Here is a 19,919-nt window from a genome sequence, read left to right as displayed (position 1 = left end):
GAGCTGAAGTGGGTTTTGTATCCATTCAAAGAAACTCAAATCAGAGAGAGGGTAGAAACCGAGATTGCTCCTTTTGATAGAGAGAGAGGGGCTCCCTCTCATTATTCCCTTTATTTTCTTAGACTATTCTTTCGAACCCATGTGAACAATGACTCTTATCACTTATTTCATTTCATTATTTTCTTAATCCAGCAATTGTTTAAGTCCCAAAATCGAGACACATCAATCATACCATATACTTCAATAGAGATGTGAAGAAAATATTACATATTTCAATTCATGCCACAAATGAAGTTTCATTATTATAAATTTTGGATGGATTATAATTTAAAGTAATTTAGAGTTATTGTATTTTATTAATATATTTTAAAAACTTTTATTTAGGTTACATTTACACCCGGGTTAATTATGACCATAAAGTAAGAATGTTACAACTTATGGAATAAGTTTAATAGTTTTCATTTTTAGGCTCATATATGTTGTATTTGTAAGTAGACTTGAAAATTATGTTTTATGTAGAATCATTTAAGTTTGACATAATTAATTTTGTCTGTGGAGTGATTTGAATCTCAAACAAGTGTTATTGCCTTAAGATACTTCATCAACAAGAATCATTCAAGGTAATCTGAATCTTACCCCTTGTACTGATTCCTTAAGCTATATTGTCTTCTTTTGATTTTTTCTTTTAGCTTCATCTCAACATTTTAAAATGTGTCTGCTGGAGAGAGATTTCTACACCATTATAAAAAATACTTCGTTCTATCCTCCAATCGATGTGACTCTCACAATTCTTGATGTACTGCCCCTTATTTCTCTTTTAGACAATTGCCTCTTATTTCTCTTTTAGATAATGCACTCCTGGTTTCTTTTCATGCTTTTATTCTCTTCATGACTCTCCCACCTCATGTCTATGCTCACATTTCTTTTAGTTTTCCCCCTCATAAACTTCTATACAGGCATTTCTTTATCAAGGATTACTTATAATATTAGTTAATATTTGTTAATGGCATTAACATATTTTGGTCCTTAAAATGGTTATAATTGGCACGATGTTAAAATACTTTGTTAATAACTTAGCGAGTTAGTGATGCAACCTCTTTCAAACGTTAGGAGAAGAATTATAAAGGAAACGTTTATTTTACTTCACATTGGCCACAGTCTTATTTTAGTCATATCTATTCGGACCAGCTTGCATCCTATTACAACGTATAGTTGTCAATAGTGACCATAGAGAAATATTAAGAGAACTAAAATAAACGGTATGAAACAAAATTTAAAGCAATTAAATATCGTTAATAAAATAAGTAATTAATTGGCCTAACTAGACTAATTTGGGCGTAATGAAGTAATTAATACTGGAATAAATCACCATATTTTATTACCGGTTTTAAATAAAATGACTCCTAGCTTATAATCAACAAACTGCCCATTTAAAAAGGAAACTAAAATCAAATTAATAAATATTAAATAAATCTAAAAATCTAAAATGACAAAATAGCAAATGCAATCATTTTAATAAAATTATATAAGCTTTTAATTATAAATATTTAGTGCAATAATCAAATTAAAACTTAATTAAGTAAATAATTTTAAATGAACTATCTTACCAATTTTATATGATTATGATAAATTATTAATAAAACCATAATAAAATAAAATAAAATAAAATATATATGTTTTTTCATTTCTAAAATTGCATGTTCGACCTTAACTTACAATTTTAAGGTTTTTTAAATTACTTATTTAAAATTAGTGAAAATTGAAGACGGTAGGAATGGCACATTTAATGAATCTAAGTCTAACTTGATGAAATAAATATATCTATTAGTACATTAATTAATTTTATTGTATATTTATTGAAACTATTAATAAATTAGTAATTTATGAGAAATAATTAAACCTTTAAAAAATCCATTAATTAATATCATACTTATATAAAAATTATGACATTAAAATCATTAAATATCATTTATTATTATAAAAGTGCACTCCTATCCATCATCTAATTTTTTGCTTGAACATCGAAGTATATAGTTTCTTTAAAGATAAAGCTGACCCCTTAAATCTTTATGTTCTTTCGTGACCTAGACTCTAAAAGAGACGAGGAAGCTCGACCGCTAAACAAAAGAGAGAAGGAAAGCTTGGGACGATGTCCAAGCTCCCTAGTCGACCTCATATGCGTACACCGCCATAGTGCCCTTGGTCTCTATGATCATGGTCTAGTCCTATCTTCACCTCTTTTGACCTATTTGAAAATGAGTCAACAAGAATCCCGAGGGTTTCAAACAAAAAATGTAAGTTATTCTTAATTCTTAAAATCCTTGTTACACTAAATTTCGTCAAGATACCTCATGTATCAAAGTTAGTGTGACATGCACAACATCTATGGCGAGGTGATCTAATCATTTGATGAAAGCACTCCAGTCACCTTCTCGAAGTGACTTGTCAATCACGTTTTCCCTCCCTCAAAACAATGCTCCTCACAAAAGTCCTTTCTTGGATTGGGGCAACACAGCAATGAGTAGTTCGCTCCAAGACTCCACCCCCTCGAAAGCAAAATGTCGACTGAGATGGAGTTGGAAGCCAACCTAGACTTTCTTGGGCTTGCCTCTACATCTAAATAAAATTGTTGGCAGGCTAAAAAAGAAACCAGCCCAGCCTTTAAAATCAAGCTTTGCGTGGAATGCCCTGTGTGAATGTTTGATTAATCCACCACACCTAAATGGTGTGAAAGTTGTCTTATTTATAATCAAATAAATTACAAGGATATGGAAATAGTAATAAATGAAAAGATACCTATGATAATAAGGCAAATATTAGATATTTGCCTTATAATAAAATATCAAATATAATATATATGGTAAACTATAATTTATTACTAAATATCCTTAACACCCCACCGCAAGCTAAGCGTCGGATTTAAACGAACGTGAAGCTTGAATCTGAAAAATTCAAAGAGGTTGAGAAACACTTTTCATGAAGATGCTAACAACCCGGTTCTTGGCCATCAAAAATTGCAGAGGGATCGCCGCTCAGCGGCGATGCTGCCTTGGCTTAGGCGAGAATATGTCTAACCCATGAAGAGGGATTGTCGCTTAGCGACGATGCTGCCTTGGCTCTAGTGAGAATATTTCTAACACCAAGAAGTAGAAGGGGAAACGTAGAGCAAGGGACAAAGACAATGTTGAAGCCGGAAGAGTCACCACATTGGGCGAAGGAGCCAATTTTGGCGAGAAGGGCAGTCGGAAGAGTCGCCTCATCGGGCGAAGAAGCCAATTTTGGCAGGAAGGGCGGCGGCAACTTGGTTGGCGAATAGGCCGTGCGGCACCCAGATTCCGAAGGTAAATCTCTGCAAAAGGTTGATAGGTTTAGGTTAGGGTTTATGTGAAGGATGAAGGTTAATTGGGAAGAAAATGAGAGAGACTATATTGGCCAAAGGGAAAACCGATTTGGTTGGAAAAGGTGAGGTTGTATGTACAGAGTATGACGAAAGGTGATTTGGAGATCAATAGGGTGGAGCCAAAGAGTAATCAATCGGCTCCGACTACGGCAGCCATGAAGACTGCCCCTGCGGCGTCAAAACCAGCAAGGGTGGTTGAGAAGAAGATTAGAGGATTCAAAAGCCATTGAAAAGAAAGGATCAGGGTTGTTAAACCGAAAGGACTCTGATACCATGTGAATGTTTGATTAATCCACCACACCTAAATGGTGTGAAAGTTGTCTTATTTATAATCAAATAAATTACAAGGATATGGAAATAACAATAAATGAAATGATACCTATGATAATAAGGCAAATATTAGATATTTGCCTTATAATAAAATATCAAATATAATATAATGATACCTATGATAATAAGGCAAATATTAGATATTTGCCTTATAATAAAATATCAAATATAATATATATGGTAAACTATAATTTATTACTAAATATCCTTAACACCCTGCCTATTCACTCAGACAATACTCTGAACACGAAAGTGTAATTTATTACTAAATATCCTTAACACCCTGCCTATTCACTCAGACAATACTCTGAACACGAAAGTGTGCAGTTCCACCCCCTCTTTAATTAGTTTTTATTCATTAAGCACAAGTCACTCAACTATAAATCTAGAGTTGCATTTTTGTGCGTGGTAGGACAAGTTGTCTCCATTGATATAAGCATTACATGCAAGTATATCCATCACAAATTGTTCATAATTACAGCTGAATCAAAAGTTTAAAAATTTATTTGATCTCTATAATTACAATCACAAATTGTTCATAATTACAGCTGAATCAAAAGTTTAAAAATTTATTTGATCTCTATAATTACATCTTACAATTTGTGTATGATCTAACAGTAAGTTCCTTTCGTGTCAATAAGAGGGTGAGGTTCATTGGTCAAGTCCCAAAATTATTACTTAAAGAGAACTAACTACTCTTCCACTTTCTCTATGAGAAATAGTGAATTTCATCTCATGAAATTTTATTTCCGACTTCAATTTTAGTCAAGTTTTCAAAATAGTAGACATATTGAATAAGTTAATGAAATTTTATTTCCGACTTCAATTTTAGTCAAGTTTTCAAAATAGTAGACATATTGAATAAGTTACAAAAGTTATTCACCCATGCAAATCAAAAAACAAACCTTTGCAGGCAAGAGTTCACAATGGCATGATATTGTCCACCTTGAACCTAAGTTCTCCTGACTTTACTTTTAGTTTTCCCAAAAGATTTCATACTAATAGAGAGTGTCTCATATTTACATACTTAAAATTTTTTTTACCTTAATTAGTCGATGTAGGACAATCCTCACATTTTTTCTCCCTAAAATAAGTTTTACTATTGATATCATTAATTAGTCGATGTAGGACAATCCTCACATTTTTTCTCCCTAAAATAAGTTTTACTATTGATATCACATGAAGATAAGATCATGAAGATAAGACGTGTTACCCTTTTGACAATAATCTATAATCTAGCTACTACAGCACATGCCATCAAGGATGGTGGTGGTCCAAACAGATTTGACAATAATCTATAATCTAGCTACTACAGCACATGCCATCAAGGATGGTGGTGGTCCAAACAGATGTGATAGTAGACTTACCTCAAATCTCCATCTTCTTCTTCCTCCAACTTCTTACACCAACCTCCATTGACAGGTTTGCACGATTGATGATCAAACAAGACTCATACTCCGATGTTGACCCATAATTTGGCCATTGACAGGTTTGCACGATTGATGATCAAACAAGACTCATACTCCGATGTTGACCCATAATTTGGGGACGGTGCATGCCATCCAGTCGTGGTGCCTAAACCTACAACTACAAATTTACAAGCAGCCAACAGAGAATCGAATGGAAATGGAAATTGTGTATCCTGTACATGATTTCCATCCACATTGACATGTAAGATGGTGCCTATTGGTTCTGATAAATTTATGCGTTTAACAGAATGCTATGCAGGAATGAAATTCTAGATGAATTATGCGAAGTAGTTAATTACGAAACTTGTAGAACAATTAAGAAAATTGGCAAGGAAAGAGAGATAATATTCCTGAAACAAGTTCAAAACTGCGAGAAAAAGAGGAAAGATTATATGAGGATCTTGTCCAATAAATTATTTGCAAGTTTCAAATATAGGAGCTAAAGATAACGTAATGTGAACCTTAACTATAATAAGCGTGCAGCCTCATAATGGTATTGATCGGACATTGAAATTCTATCCAAGACAAGAAGAGAAAATAAAGTTTGAGAGATCAATGGAGAGGAATCAAATTGATGACTCCCTAATTTCCAAAACAAAACAGGGCATAATATGAACCTAAGACATGATTTCAATCATGTAACTTTAAAGAAGATACCATTACAAAACAGGGCATAATATGAACCTAAGACATGATTTCAATCATGTAACTTTAAAGAAGATACCATTATTGTAATATTGAAGAAAAATCAAGTTTCATTTATACATGGATACAAATTACTTCAACTGAGGGGATTCATATATTTTTGGATGGTTACAAATTTTTTGGTTGATGATTAAAGTTTAGATTTTTAGTAGTGTTTAGTTAGTGTAAGACTTTTTATTTACTTTTTAGGTTATATTTACGTAACAACTAATTATGCTCCTAAAGTATGAATGTTTCTTGAAATGCATCATGGAAGGTCAAAACTTTCATTTTGAGGCTATATAAAGTTGTGCGTTGTCTTTGTAAGGTAGACTTGTAAAATGTAGTAAAAGAACATACGCACTTTTCTTTCAACTTAGAGCTCAATTTCTTAGCAATTCTATACAGTTTAGGTTGCATTCATAGTCGAACGAGGATGCTGGCACTCGTTCCCTTCTCTAATCGATATGGGACCCCCCAATCCAAACCCCTTCAGGCCCGGTGTCCTTGCTGGCACACCACCTCATGTCCACCTCATGTCCACCCCCCTTCAGTGCTCAACCTCCTTACTGGTATATCGCCCGGTATCTGGCTCTAATACTATTTGTAACAGCCCACGCTCACCGCTAGTAGATATTGTCCTTTTTGGATTTTCTCTTCCGAACATTCCCTTAAGGTTTTAAAAACACGTCTGCTAGGGATAAGTTTTCACACCCTTATAAAAAATGCTTCATTCTCCTCTCCAACCAATATGGGATCTCAATATGGGATCTCACAAATAATGATAGTTCTACCAATATATGCAGACATAGAAGATGAAGCTAAGCCCGACAACCTTGCCTTCCTCCTCCGATGAATGATCGATCATGGACTTGACTTCACTGCTGTTCTTTACAACCCTTCTATATCACTTTCTTTTACTGCTTTCTCTTCACAAACAGTTCTTTAATTAAGTTGAAGTTATTTGTTCTATATCACTTTCTTTTACTGCTTTCTCTTCACAAACAGTTCTTTAATTAAGTTGAAGTTATTTGTAAAATGTTGAAATTAATGCAGTTTGATATTTTTATACAACTTGTTCCAGTAATTGAAGGTTCGTTTGAATGTGCCCAAAACCCTAAACCCTAAAATATAGAAATAAAGTTTACTGGAAGTCAAATAGAATAGCTCTCTCCAAAAGCACCATAAGCTCATTCAAATCAACAAAATAGCATCTCTTGGCCATCTTACAACATTACGTGATCATTCAATTACTCTTCTAATTAATTTTTCTATTGATATGTTTCATGATGAAACATCATACAATTCTATGAGTATAACAGATGACTTGCATCAACATATTATTGATATTGTTAACTGCAAATAGAGAACGAAGTAGAATCAAATGCTTCAGAAAATCTCGATTTTTCTTATTTTTTTTCCTGTCTAATGGGTAACTTACCATGCCATAGATATGAGATTTTGATATCATGTTCCTCTCCAATGCAATTTCTGGTTAAAAAAAACCCACTGAGTTAGTCTTCATGAATACAATTAAGACTTCGAAACAATGCAATTTCTGGTTAAAAAAAACCCACTGAGTTAGTCTTCATGAATACAATTAAGACTTCGAAATGCACACCAGTAGTAGATGATCAAAGCAAAAGTGCACTTGAATCAGCTCACTTTTCTTTTATCAGAAACGTTAACTATTTGTGCAATTACTGTGTTTATTGATTTCTTAGGGGGAAAGAAGTAGAGATTTTCTTAGGATTATATCTTCAACGTTTGTAATTGATGACGAGTTTCGATGTGATACCTGCAAAGCATCTCAGGTATCAACTTCATAACAGCATTATGAAGAGGATAGTGAGAAAGATATTAGCTCCCTTCTACAGTATTTCCATCAGTTCTCCACATTATATCTTTTAATCCTGAGAGAAAGATATTAGCTCCCTTCTACAGTATTTCCATCAGTTCTCCACATTATATCTTTTAATCCTGAAGAGAAGCTTTTGTAGAACTGTCGTATGGAAATGCAAAAGCACGTTAGTATATGAGATTGTACAATTTAGCTCTGAAATAATGAATTTAGTTCTGAGTTTCAATAAGAATACTGGTAACATGCCTTGATAAACTCGAGCGTATCGCCACCAGTTTTTCGGAGCTCCACCATATGCAAGGAAGGAGCCACCTCGAACACCTGGAGTTCAAAGGGCAAAGGGCAAAGATATTTGGCATCAGATGTTGAAAGAAAGCCATTGAACTTCAAATGAAGCTATTTGAGGGAAATTTGTGAACCGAGTAAATAGTTTCAATCCTTTTTCATTCTAATCACAGATGGTGGCCAATGATGGTGAAGCCAAGTTATATCATAACAGGTCAAGCCCACCGCCAGTAGATAGTATCCTCTGCTAGGGAGACATTTTCACACCCTTATAAAGAATGTTCGGTAACCCATCTCCAACCAATATAGGATCTCACAATCCACTCCTTTTGGGGCTCAGCGTCCTCGCTAGCACTCATTCCCCTCTTCAATCGACGTAGAATCTCACATATATTTATTTAGAATTAAAAGTCTCTAGATGCATGCTTTTGACAAAGGCATTGAAACGAGTTCGGTACATGAGATTACGAAACTAATTAATAATGTTAGCCAGGAATAATGTTTTTACCTCAGTGGCTATGGAGAGGTGTCCTTTCCTCCCAGTCTTGTCACCTTGCAGCTTCATCTGCATTTACCTCAGTGGCTATGGAGAGGTGTCCTTTCCTCCCAGTCTTGTCACCTTGCAGCTTCATCTGCATTGATATCATATCTCGTTACAAGAGTTCTAACAAAACTCATCTCAGAAACAAAGATATCTTTCACAAGCTATCAATAAATGGTTACCTTGTAGTCCCGTTTTTTAATATTGAACCCCATAGGTTTTGCAGTTTCTTCAATCTTCGACATGATCTCATTTGCAGGGCTCTGTGAAGTAAACTGGGTTTCTCTCTTTGCAACAGCCTATCTTCGACATGATCTCATTTGCAGGGCTCTGTGAAGTAAACTGGGTTTCTCTCTTTGCAACAGCCTGAAAATATTTAATTTGATCCATATGATATCAATTAACTAAATATACAGAATTATTACAATACAACTGAATAAGTACCTTCTGCTTCTCAAATAGATTTTCAAGACTGAAACCTGGAGACCTAGATATAAGCTCAAAAGCATTCATAAACACCGGTTTCTCTTTCTTTTCGGTCAAAAGATGTTCCTGGAATTAAAAAAAAATTAACGAAACACCTTAATAGGGAACTTCATCTTTCCTCTCATTTCCATCACATTAATCTCTGGCTCAAAGCCTCTGTTTTGTGATAAAATCCTCACCCTCGAGCTGCTAAAAGCAGCATTGACATCATCGAGAGTTATATCCTCTTCCACTTCAAATTGGGTGGGTGTGTAGCCCTTCTTGAACCATTCATCTTCTTGAATTTCGGCTATTGTTATTCGCTGAAGTAACAGAATGAAAAGAAAAGTTTTGAGACTTTACGGAGGATCAAACTTCAAGAGAGTAAATCAAATTAGGAGTTATAAACTTACAGTAAGAGGGTTTGGATCGAGAATGCGACGAACTAGTTTTCTAGCACCATTTGAGAACCATGACGGAAAGCAGAAATCAGCCCTGGAAATCTGAAATTCATATCAAATATAATTTGAGAACAGTCCATGACGGAAAGCAGAAATCAGCCCTGGAAATCTGAAATTCATATCAAATATAATTTGAGAACAGTCCCAGTCTGTATAAATAGTAAAAACAAAACAAGATAAAAACTAACTTTTCGATACAAATGCGTTAGATTTGACTCGCTGAAAGGCAAGAAGCCTGCCATAAGAACGAAGAGAATAACCCCACACGACCGTTAGATTTGACTCGCTGAAAGGCAAGAAGCCTGCCATAAGAACGAAGAGAATAACCCCACACGACCAAATATCAGATGATTGACCATCATAACCTTTATCATGGAAGACCTGATATAGTATATCAAAATCAAAGGCAAAAACTTAGCACACATTTTGCAGAAGTATAACGAACAATCGTTATTTTATTTTAGTTATATACCTCAACTATTCTTATAAGACAAGAGTCTGACTCTACTACATTTAGTTGTGAAGGTAACTCGTACATATTAAATCTTAGGGAAGTAGCCTTCATGACTAGAACTCATTCATTCTAAGCATTTTAACTCAGCTAATGCTAACTCAAGGTGGTTTGTGATTAACCATCTTCACTCGAATATCGAAATACAAAAATTCTCCCAATGAAAAAAAGGAAGCAAGAAGTATGTATGCACACCTCGGGCGCTACATAGTTTGGAGTCCCACAGGCAGTGTGAAGAAGACCATCACCCTGCAATAATAGTGTTGGTGATCCCTTGATATTATATGAAACAGACACCTAAAGGACAGAAATTCGATACGAAAAGAAAGTAGCAAGCTCGATCTATGTACTACAATATTTTTTCAAAGAAAGATTCAAGGGAAGAAGATTCAACCATCTCCTAACCAACACTAAGATAAAGAAACTAAAGTTCAATTGAGAAGTTTTATAAGCAATGGAGAACAACCAAAATGAAGGAAGAACACTGGACAAAATCAATCATGAAAGAATCTCTGCCAGAATCTGAGTAATACTTACATGAACTTGCTGCGAAAGTGCACTCAATCCGAAATCTGATACTTTAAGAACACCATGCGAGTTGAGAAGAAGATTTTCAGGCTGCAGAAGCAGACAGTGCAGTAAACTAAACCCCACTGATCTAATTGCAAACACTAAGTAAAGTTTCGAGGAAATTTAAATCTTTTTAAAACCTTCAAATCTCGATGGTACACGCCTCTACTATGGCAGTAATCTACAGCATTAATAAGCTGATGGAAATATTTCCTTGCCTCATCCTCTTTAAGCCTTCCCTTTGTAGCCTATAAATAGAAATATCATCCTCTTTAAGCCTTCTCTTTGGCTAGGAGAGATTATTATACATGTAAAATTAGATAAGAAACAAGACAGAACGGATGTAAAATGCAAATATGAATCTAATAAACAATGTCTTACAATTTGGTCAAAGAGCTCGCCTCCCTCTACAAACTCAAGAACAATGTAGATTTTCGATTTGCTTGCCATAACCTATAAACAAGAACAGAAGAATTAAAACACATGCATCCCAAGAACCTTCTCAAATTAGCTTTATCCTTACTTCAATGGCTTAGTGAATTGGAAACACATGCATCCCAAGAACCTTCTCAAATTAGCTTTATCCTTACTTCAATGGCTTAGTGAATTGGTAGAAAGGGAATCGTTCATCATAATGATTATACTACTACAATCTCATATATTATCGAGCCAACTTGCATGTATCTTGACCAAAATCTATGAGACAACGGTCTAACTTTACTACATTTCGTTCCTCGAAACTTGCATGTATCTTGACCAAAATCTATGAGACAACGGTCTAACTTTACTACATTTCGTTCCTCGAAAAACTTGTGGGATTTAAATCAAAGATAGGTGATCACTCTACTTTCAACCTATTCCCTCACAAGGAAACAGAATCAGGGAAAATTGAACATGGTACCTCATAAATCTGAACGACATTTGGATGCTTAATCACTTTCAAAGTCGATATCTCTCTTTTTATCTGCCAACAAATCTAGATTAACAACAAATAACAAAAGAAAAAATCCCACAAAACGAAGAAAACCAGTTTACCTGTTCGACCATCTTGTGTCGAAGGACTTGTTCGCGATCAAGAATCTTGATGGCGACACAATCACCATTCTCAATGTTCTTGGCGAACTTGACCTTCGCAAAAGAGCCCTCGCCAAGGGTTTTACCGAGCTCGTACTTGCCAACGCGAGTCCTCGTCGCCGGGGTTTTCACGCTCATTCTCCACCAGAGATTCACAAAAAGAGAAAAACAGAAACACCCCAAAATTTGATGAACCCTTAGGGTTGAAGATCTTAGTGTAGCAACGATGGAAATGGGAAAAGCTCAACAAATCGGTTTGTTTTGATTACAGAAAAGGAAGGGTGGAATTTTGAAATGTGGCGAAACAGACGCGGCAGGAGAAGGAAGCCGCTATAGGATAAGGTACAGAGGCTCACCCCTTGCCATTGGAATTTTGGAGCGTAGGAGAGGATGCTTCGCGATTGGGCTTCTTTCATGTCTAATGTCCAGATCCCTCGCCATCAATTTGTTCATTGTTTGTTTTTGTAATCATTTACAAATGGACAACTGTATNAAAAAAAAAAAAAAAAAAAAAAAAAAAAAAAAAAAAAAAAAATGTTTCAACGCTTGGTCAAGTCCAATGGTCCAAGTTTCCAATTCATGTTCTTATCCAGTCAGTATGAGACCCTTCTTTCTACCCCTGCCACCCATTCTTTCTTATCCTCCTCAAAGTTTTCATCAATTCAACGTCATGGTAGAGATTTGATATGAACCACGCCAACGAATTTTCATACCTTAAGGGCCAATTACAAGGACAAGAGCTAAAAAGCTACAACAAACTTTGTACACTCATATTCAAGTTACGTTGGAGCCCTCTTTTATATGTTATGCAAAGTTGAAGTTCAAGAAAGAGATGTTTAAGTTGCATTTAATGAACGAACTAGTCCAAATATGACTAATAAACACATTTCATGCACTATTTAATTATAATTTAAATATTTGTTTGTTTTTTTATATATGAGTTAAAGTTATATTCTAACCTATTTAAGTTGCCATCTTCCATCATTAACACATTTTAATATGGATGTGATATGAGCATTTCTCATTTACTAGTCAATTTAATTTTCTTTTGAGAAGAGACCTCACGTTTTGGAATTTAAAAAAGAATATAATTTTTATTTTTTTATTTTTTTTAACTTTATTGAGAGCTAAGATTTGTAATTTCTCTATGTTTAGAAATTATATTATTTTTAAATTCCAAAACATAATGTCTCTGATCAAAGAAAATTAGGCTTTGATATAATAAATGTTTGTAAATAATAGGTCGTTCCGGGTAGAATTAAATTTTACGTTTAGAAATTCAATGTAAAAAAAATATTAAAAAGTGAGGATGTTGGAAAATATTTTTAAAATTTTTTTTTTCTTCCAACATAGGAAAAATAATTTTCAAGAAACTTTCACTTAATTTTATGTTAATTATCTATTATGTAGTTTGGTTATTACTAATTATATTGCTTGTTAAAATATAATTTTAGTTTATTAGCGTTTGGCTTTATAAATTTTGAAAAGATATTCATATTATATTTACTTGATTAAATTTAATAAAAAAATTAATTTCAAACTAATAATAAAGCACAAAGCGTAATTTTAAGATTTATAGAAAAACTAAATTATAAACGTTTGTAATATATATATATATATATATATATACCAAGATGATGATTGGCATACAAGTTGTCGCTTCATGGACTTTAGTGGAATTTAAACCTTATAATGGGATATTGTAATTTTATTTTGTTTAATATTTTTTCATGGACTTTAGTGGAATTTAAACCTTATAATGGGATATTGTAATTTTATTTTGTTTAATATTTTTTTATTTCAATAAATTAAAAACTCAATTTATACATATCCAAACATTGTCTTATATCGATTGCGAGAAGTCAAAAGATATTTTAATATGGATGTTGAGACTACGAACACGATTCTCCACAATGGTATGATATTGTCTACTTTGAGCATAACCTCTCATGATTTTGCTTTGAGCTTCCCAAAAAAATCTATCTAGTAGAGGGAGTATTCTTTGTTTATAAACCCATGATCATTCCTTAAATTAGCCAATGTGGGACTTTCATCATCAACACCTCCCCTCGAACAAACATGCCTCCCCTTAATCGATGCTCGACTCTTTTGGAGTCTTAGTCATTTTTTACTATCTTCGTACCTTCGAGGAGGTTTGACTCCTTTTTCTTTTTAGAATCCTTTGTTCGACATTTGAGGATTTACCAATCTATTGGCATGACTAAGTTTAGGGCATGGTGAGCGTTTCGTGGAGGAATATTTTTTTTAATATAATTCATAAATTAAAAAAACATACTTAATTATCATTTTCGCCTTTTAATTTTGAATAAATGTTTAATAAATCTTTAAACTTTTAATTTTGACACTCTTAACCAATCAAGAAAACTTGTAGAGTTGGATGAGTATCTATAGTAGATCTATACAATGTAAACCGCAAGTTGATCTTCTTCTAAAATATTCTTAAAATATCTAGATATCTAGAAACTTCTAGATAATGGACTCGTTGAGTTGGCTAATTAGTCTTCTAGATAACTGGACTTTTGGTTTGATTTTATTGGGCTAATGATGATTTTTTTAACATAAAATGTCCGGGTTTGTATCCTATTTTGTCAACAATTACTTACCAAATCCTTTAACCCTCTACAGTAATAGTTCTCTCTCAATCTCTCAGTGTTTTCTTTTCAGCCATATGTTCTTCTGAAGAGCTTTTTGTGATGGATAAAACATGGAGATTTGCAGGGGAATCAGCAATGAAGGAAGAAGGAGAAAGGGAAGAGAATGAGAATCTGCATATTCTGTGAAGGCTACTTAGGGTTCAATGGCAGTGGCAAGCATGATGGGGAAGGCTTGTGTTCGGTTGGTGGGAGTTTCAGTTTCATTCAACAAATAGACATTGTTTTCATGATTGCACCCATATTTGTTATAATGTCTGTTCTTATCTTTACTTTCTGCACTTCCATAGATCACAGTTCTACTTGGGCAGCTCCATTATCACACCATGTGATCCAAAAATCTGTTCAAATGAGAAGAAAATCTACCCGAATCAAATTTGAGTTTCAACCCGAGCTAAAATGACTTCAGAATAAGGGGATTCAAACCTTTGATTTCTTGGTTTAGATATATGTTTTAACTAGTTCGGTGGAACTAAACTAATCTTATATTTGACTATGTCAAACGGGAACGGGAAGGATACACGGGAAGGAAACAGGCCAATTTCTTAACTCAAATTCAATTGAAGTAGTAAAATATGATTGATTATAATCATACTTAACTGCAGGCTTAGCTTCGGAATATTATAATACTAACAACCTAACCCAGTTGTGTCATTCACAACATTATTGTATTTCCACGGCTAGTAATTTTATTTGGTATAATAAAGGAGCTGTCATCAGTTCTTCTCCATGCCTGCATAAAGGGACAGTCTTGTCTGGATGTGTTTTAGGCTTCCCTTGTTCAAGTTTTAATTGGGTGTCTCAGACTCTCAAAGGGGGCTTTTTGGGAAAAGTAGGGCTGTTTCCTTTTCTAAATACTAGTAAAAACCAAGTGGCTTTTAACTTATTTAACAATCCAGGGATGGCTGAGTTGCAATGAATGTGTTTTTGTGCAGATGCATTTGACAGAGTTTCATATATAATTTAAAACAGCCTGCTATTACAATTTTCTTCAACAACTTCCTGAATTAAATCCTCCTATTACCCCCAATCTAATATAAAAGTTTCTGATGAACATGGTAACTAAATAGGTTATTAAAAAAAGTAATGAAACTAAATTCAAATCTGATGATTCAAATCTGATAGTCAACATCGCTTGGAGAGGGGAACGAAATATTCCTTATAAGAGTGTGAAAACCTCTTTTTAGTAGACGCGTTTAAAATCATGAGGCTGACGACGATACATAATAGGCCAAAGGAGAGGGGAACGAAATATTCCTTATAAGAGTGTGGAAACCTCTTTTTAGTAGACGCGTTTAAAATCAGACGATACATAATAGGCCAAAGCAGACAATATCTATTAGCTGTGAGTTTGAGTTATTACAAATGGTATCAGAGTCAAGATATTGAGCGGTGAGCCAATGAGGATGCTAGACTCCCAAGAGGGGTAGATTGTGAGCAAGAGGGGTGGATTGTGAGATCCCACATCGGTTGGAAAAGGGAACGAAACATTTCTTATAAGGGTGTGGAAATCTCTCTCTAGTAGACGCGCTTAAAACCATGAGGTTGAGATGATATGTAACAGGCCAAAATGAACAATATTAGCAGTGAGTTGAGGCGGTTACACTCATAAGACTAGTCTTATGTAAAGGCTCATTTATGACTATACTTAAAGATTAATGTTCTGAATAGAAGCTGTAGTTGGGTTTGCATGAGAAGGGAGGAGAGAAGAAAGAAACAATAATGAAAGAGGTTATGAAAATGAAGAAACAAAGGAATTGTGGCCAGGTGGGTGTCGCGGCACTAAATGTCATCTAAGGCAATAAATCAATCAAACTCTACCCCAGATAGAAGCTACGCAATTATCGATCCCAGCCAATGAATGCCAATCCTTCTTTTATTTATATTTACATTCCTTCAAATTGACAAAACCAACTTTGGGAAGCCACGCGTGACGTTATACTCAATGCGACTTTCTTATTCTATTTCTCTCTAATATCTTCAAGAACTGCACGTCTTTTTCCTAAGCTAATTGGGTTTTCTCTCCGATCTATCTTCTTCTTCTTCTTCTTCTAATGGATCATTTGTGAGTTTTTCCTCCTATTCTATGTCACACACGAGAGAATTGCAGGTGGGAGCAGACACTGAAGCTGGGATGAAGGGGGAGAGAGAGCAGAAGAGGCAGAAGAACAGAGATCTCAAGGATGTGTGGACATGTCTAGTTTTAGTTTTGGTAAGTGTATCAGGGGGGTTCGTGATGGGTTGGTGGGCGGTTCGGTTTCATAGATCACAGAAGCAACAATGGATGGTACCTTTTAGCCTTGTTTTGATGATCGCTCCCATCTTCATTTTGATCTCTATTTCCATCTCCTGTTTCTGCACTTCCATGGACAGAACTTCTTCTTTAGTCTCATCCTTGGATAATGATCGACCACCTGAAATTAGATGATGAACAAGATTACATTACATTGTCTTTTTGGGCAAATGGGGGCTGGGATATTGGGGCTCCACCCCCACCAATTCTAGGGAGACTTGCCTGCTCTAAGGCCAGTTCTAGTTGGTTTCAAGGGGACCTGCCTGCCCTAGTTGTCATCATTTCACCAAGATTTACATGTCACTACTATATCATGAGAAATTTTTGTTTTTTTTTTTTTAATGTTTATGGAAATAAGGTCTTGGAAAACTGAATGGAATTTTAAATCAAGAAGAATTCGCAATCACCGGTACACAACTTTCTTATTCAGTTGCTTACTAACTTTTTATTTAATTTTTTTAAATTTTTTGCTGACAAATTGTTATCACTCAAAAAGAAAAGCATCATTGTTCATAAAATAACTACATTACTCTGGTTCCCCCAAGACATGAATATCAGTACACGCAATGCCTTTCATGTTTAAGCATAGTTACGAGGAACAAAAAAAGAAAAAAAAAAAAAAGAAGAAGAAGATTTCATGAGATTATTAAAGGCTCCTATATGTGAAAAAACTGGTGCATGTTCGGAAATGACTCCTCATCTCAGTGCAGAACGACTAAAAAAAGAATATAGCATAAACTCTGGGAACGATATAGATAGACATGAGACTAGCTTCTGTCATAATACCACATAGGGAGATAAATTTCCACGAGAAGATGCAATAAAGGCATTCAGAAGCATTAAATTCAAATATTATCCCTGAATAAAATTGTAGTGTTTTTTTTCCTTCTCCCTATTCATAGGACAAGATGGCATATGCAAAGGAGTATTACCGCCTCATAATTTTTTTTTCTTGCCTAGGTCATACTTCCATTGAACGGCTCTTCTCAACTCGTGAACCCGAAAATGCAATAGTGAATGATCACATTAAGAGCTAAATATGGCATTGAGGTCTCAATAATTAACGACTGAATTGCTATAATGGTTTGTTTAAATTTGAGACTACAATGGTCAAATTGCACGTTTGAACGAATGTATTATAAGAATGATTTTTATCTTATCTGTGGCAAATAATCCAGCTACTCTAATTCCACCAACTAAAGGATAGCTTGCACTTGTGGGAAAAGACTAATAAAACAGTGAATTTGAGGAATAAGTGAGGTTAAGGCAACAATCAGCAGCAGGAACCTTGAGGAACGGAAATTGATAATCCAATCTAAAGCAGAACATTGAAGACAAATAAAAGGCAAGTGAAGACTTCAAGTTCATTACCTCAATTGATGCTGGATTGCTCATCAGGGGAGATGCATGCATAACTACGAACCAAAAAAGACTTGAGTGCAAAGGCTAGATTAAGAACTGGATCAAAGTGCAAACACATAAAAGTATTGGAAAATCAAAGGGTAAGTTCAATTTTATAGAAACGTAAACTACAAACCAGCTGAGCTTCTTACCAAGAACTAAAAAAATGATCACAAGATTGGCAGGAGAACTAGAGAGACTCTTAGCTTCATCAAGAACTTCGATAAAACTAGGCAGCAAAACAAGCGTATCCATTGTTGTCACCAAGAATGTGTAAAGCTTACGGGGAGCAGGGGGCAAGTAGGTTAATCTGAAAGAAATTTATTTTACTTAACATGGTAAGATAAAAGATTTTGAACTTTCAGTTATCGTAAACATCTTGGAAAGAAATCACAACATAGGAGAGCTTGAAAGACTATATCGATCTTCTTCAGAGAAGCTTACAAAACAATAAATAACCATATTAACCATCTTTAAGGAGTTAAATGTGACATCAATGAACAATCTATTACCCTGGCGAATACAACTACTCTCCATATCTAACTTATGCACGACAAAATTCAACAGCTCGTAAATTTCAATTCTGAGGTGATTGGCCTCGTTTAAAGTTAATCGCTCAAAATGAAATCGGAATTCAAGTTCAGTAACCCAAAAATTCAAAATGAGCAGAATCAGTACCATAATATAAAATATAGTGATGATGGAGAACCGGAAGAAGTTAAAGCAACCCGTGAGTAATTTGGGGCGCTCCATGTGATCTCTAGAACCGTATAGTAGGACAACATTCATGAAGTAGCCAAGGAATCTAAAGGAATTGATGACTTCCATTCTTTAATTGAATTTCCGACCAAGCCGGATAATCGGAACAATCGGAGCAGATCTTCTGCTTCTTGGGACGAAAAGTCGCTTCCCTATATCGGACGCCAGATTTAACAACTCCGTCCCTTGATCGGCAATAGCGAAGAATTTCTCTGAAGGAATGAGAGAAGAATTCAAATGCGTTTTGGAAATGAAGTTCCGACGAGATTTGCAGAGCCCCCGCCAGCGGGAAGAAATTGAAGCCATCCTCAAGTTTAACGGGAAGCTGAAGACGCTGATGACTTGATGAGCTTAAAATTGGGGAAATTAGCTAAATGATAGCTAAGCCTAATTGAGCTATTTGTGCTACTTGGGTTAATATTATGAGCTCTACAACGTCTGTTGTGCATCGTTATGGTTCTAGAACTGAGTATTGGATTCCACCCAACATTGGGTTAACTCGGTCTTTTGTAGGAACAATTAGAGTGTAAACCTTGGATCATGAACTAACAATTTGATCGTGCTTAATGAAGAGTCATGGTCTTATAATGTTCCAACCTGAGGAGGCTGGTAAATACAAGCAGTTTATCGTTCTAGATTGAAATGGTGGTGAACAAATAGTTAATGTTCACAAGGCAGACAGTTTATTATTCTAACTCGCGATAGGTGGTACGAACAAACACTTGAATATTCCAATCTGAAAAGATGATATGATAGGTACATACAAGAAAATGGTGGGTTGTGACCCTCATTTATAAACAGATAAGGTGACAACATAGAAGTGGTGCCCAACCGATTAAATAAGGGTCCAAATAGACAAATGTCCTGATGCGATCAAGTAGAGGATGCATCATCCAATCCAATTCAACATTTGACTGACACAAATTAATGAGTTAATTACATCTAAAATATTATTAGCTGATAATTTTAAATTTCATTCCTTTAATAAACTTCTATTTATATTAAATATATTAATTTTGGTAAATTAACATGAATTAGTTAATTAATTAAAGGGAACAAACAACCCCTAAAATCCAAGCAATAATAATTAAGTTTAAATTGCACAAAATTGAAATTATGACATAATTTTTGTAATTTTATTAT

At 34.7% G+C, this 19,919-nt stretch overlaps 1 protein-coding gene and 4 long non-coding RNA genes across 7 annotated transcripts; 1 reads left to right on the top strand and 4 right to left on the bottom strand.

The window, feature by feature from the left end:
* Window positions 1–170: 170 nt before the first annotated feature.
* LOC111473612 lies at window positions 171–19,168 on the bottom strand. 3 transcript variants are annotated; one of them, XR_002715734.1, is made up of 5 exons: window positions 18,696–19,168; window positions 18,170–18,327; window positions 17,988–18,074; window positions 15,930–16,737; window positions 171–182 (listed from the first exon to the last, which is right to left on the bottom strand). It is a non-coding gene; the product is annotated as an uncharacterized LOC111473612 (long non-coding RNA). The 3 variants fall into 3 exon arrangements; XR_002715735.1 differs by having other exon boundaries at window positions 17,988–18,048; XR_002715733.1 differs by having other exon boundaries at window positions 17,988–18,327.
* On the bottom strand, window positions 2,009–5,198 carry LOC111473614. Its single transcript, XR_002715737.1, has 3 exons — window positions 5,098–5,198; window positions 2,349–2,718; window positions 2,009–2,245 (listed from the first exon to the last, which is right to left on the bottom strand). It is a non-coding gene; the product is annotated as an uncharacterized LOC111473614 (long non-coding RNA).
* On the top strand, window positions 5,033–5,608 carry LOC111473613. Its single transcript, XR_002715736.1, has 2 exons — window positions 5,033–5,152; window positions 5,220–5,608. It is a non-coding gene; the product is annotated as an uncharacterized LOC111473613 (long non-coding RNA).
* Window positions 7,296–7,794, bottom strand: LOC111473611. The gene is made up of 2 exons (XR_002715732.1): window positions 7,682–7,794; window positions 7,296–7,374 (listed from the first exon to the last, which is right to left on the bottom strand). It is a non-coding gene; the product is annotated as an uncharacterized LOC111473611 (long non-coding RNA).
* LOC111473606 (CBL-interacting serine/threonine-protein kinase 9-like) lies at window positions 7,803–12,133 on the bottom strand. Its single transcript, XM_023119062.1, has 15 exons — window positions 11,613–12,133; window positions 11,479–11,541; window positions 10,959–11,030; window positions 10,718–10,825; window positions 10,545–10,625; window positions 10,203–10,256; window positions 9,799–9,877; window positions 9,685–9,731; window positions 9,449–9,538; window positions 9,236–9,358; window positions 9,015–9,122; window positions 8,753–8,869; window positions 8,605–8,661; window positions 7,991–8,065; window positions 7,803–7,885 (listed from the first exon to the last, which is right to left on the bottom strand). The coding sequence occupies exons 1-15, from the start codon at window positions 11,787–11,789 to the stop codon at window positions 7,811–7,813; spliced, it is 1,326 nt and encodes a 441-aa protein (XP_022974830.1). The 5' UTR covers window positions 11,790–12,133; the 3' UTR covers window positions 7,803–7,810.
* Window positions 19,169–19,919: the final 751 nt, after the last annotated feature.

This window comes from Cucurbita maxima, unplaced genomic scaffold (genome assembly GCF_002738345.1).
Source record: "Cucurbita maxima cultivar Rimu unplaced genomic scaffold, Cmax_1.0 Cma_Scf00134, whole genome shotgun sequence".
Taxonomy (NCBI): domain Eukaryota; kingdom Viridiplantae; phylum Streptophyta; class Magnoliopsida; order Cucurbitales; family Cucurbitaceae; genus Cucurbita; species Cucurbita maxima.
The sequence above is the reverse complement of the archived record's forward strand: the minus strand, read 5'-3'. Positions and strand labels throughout refer to the sequence as shown.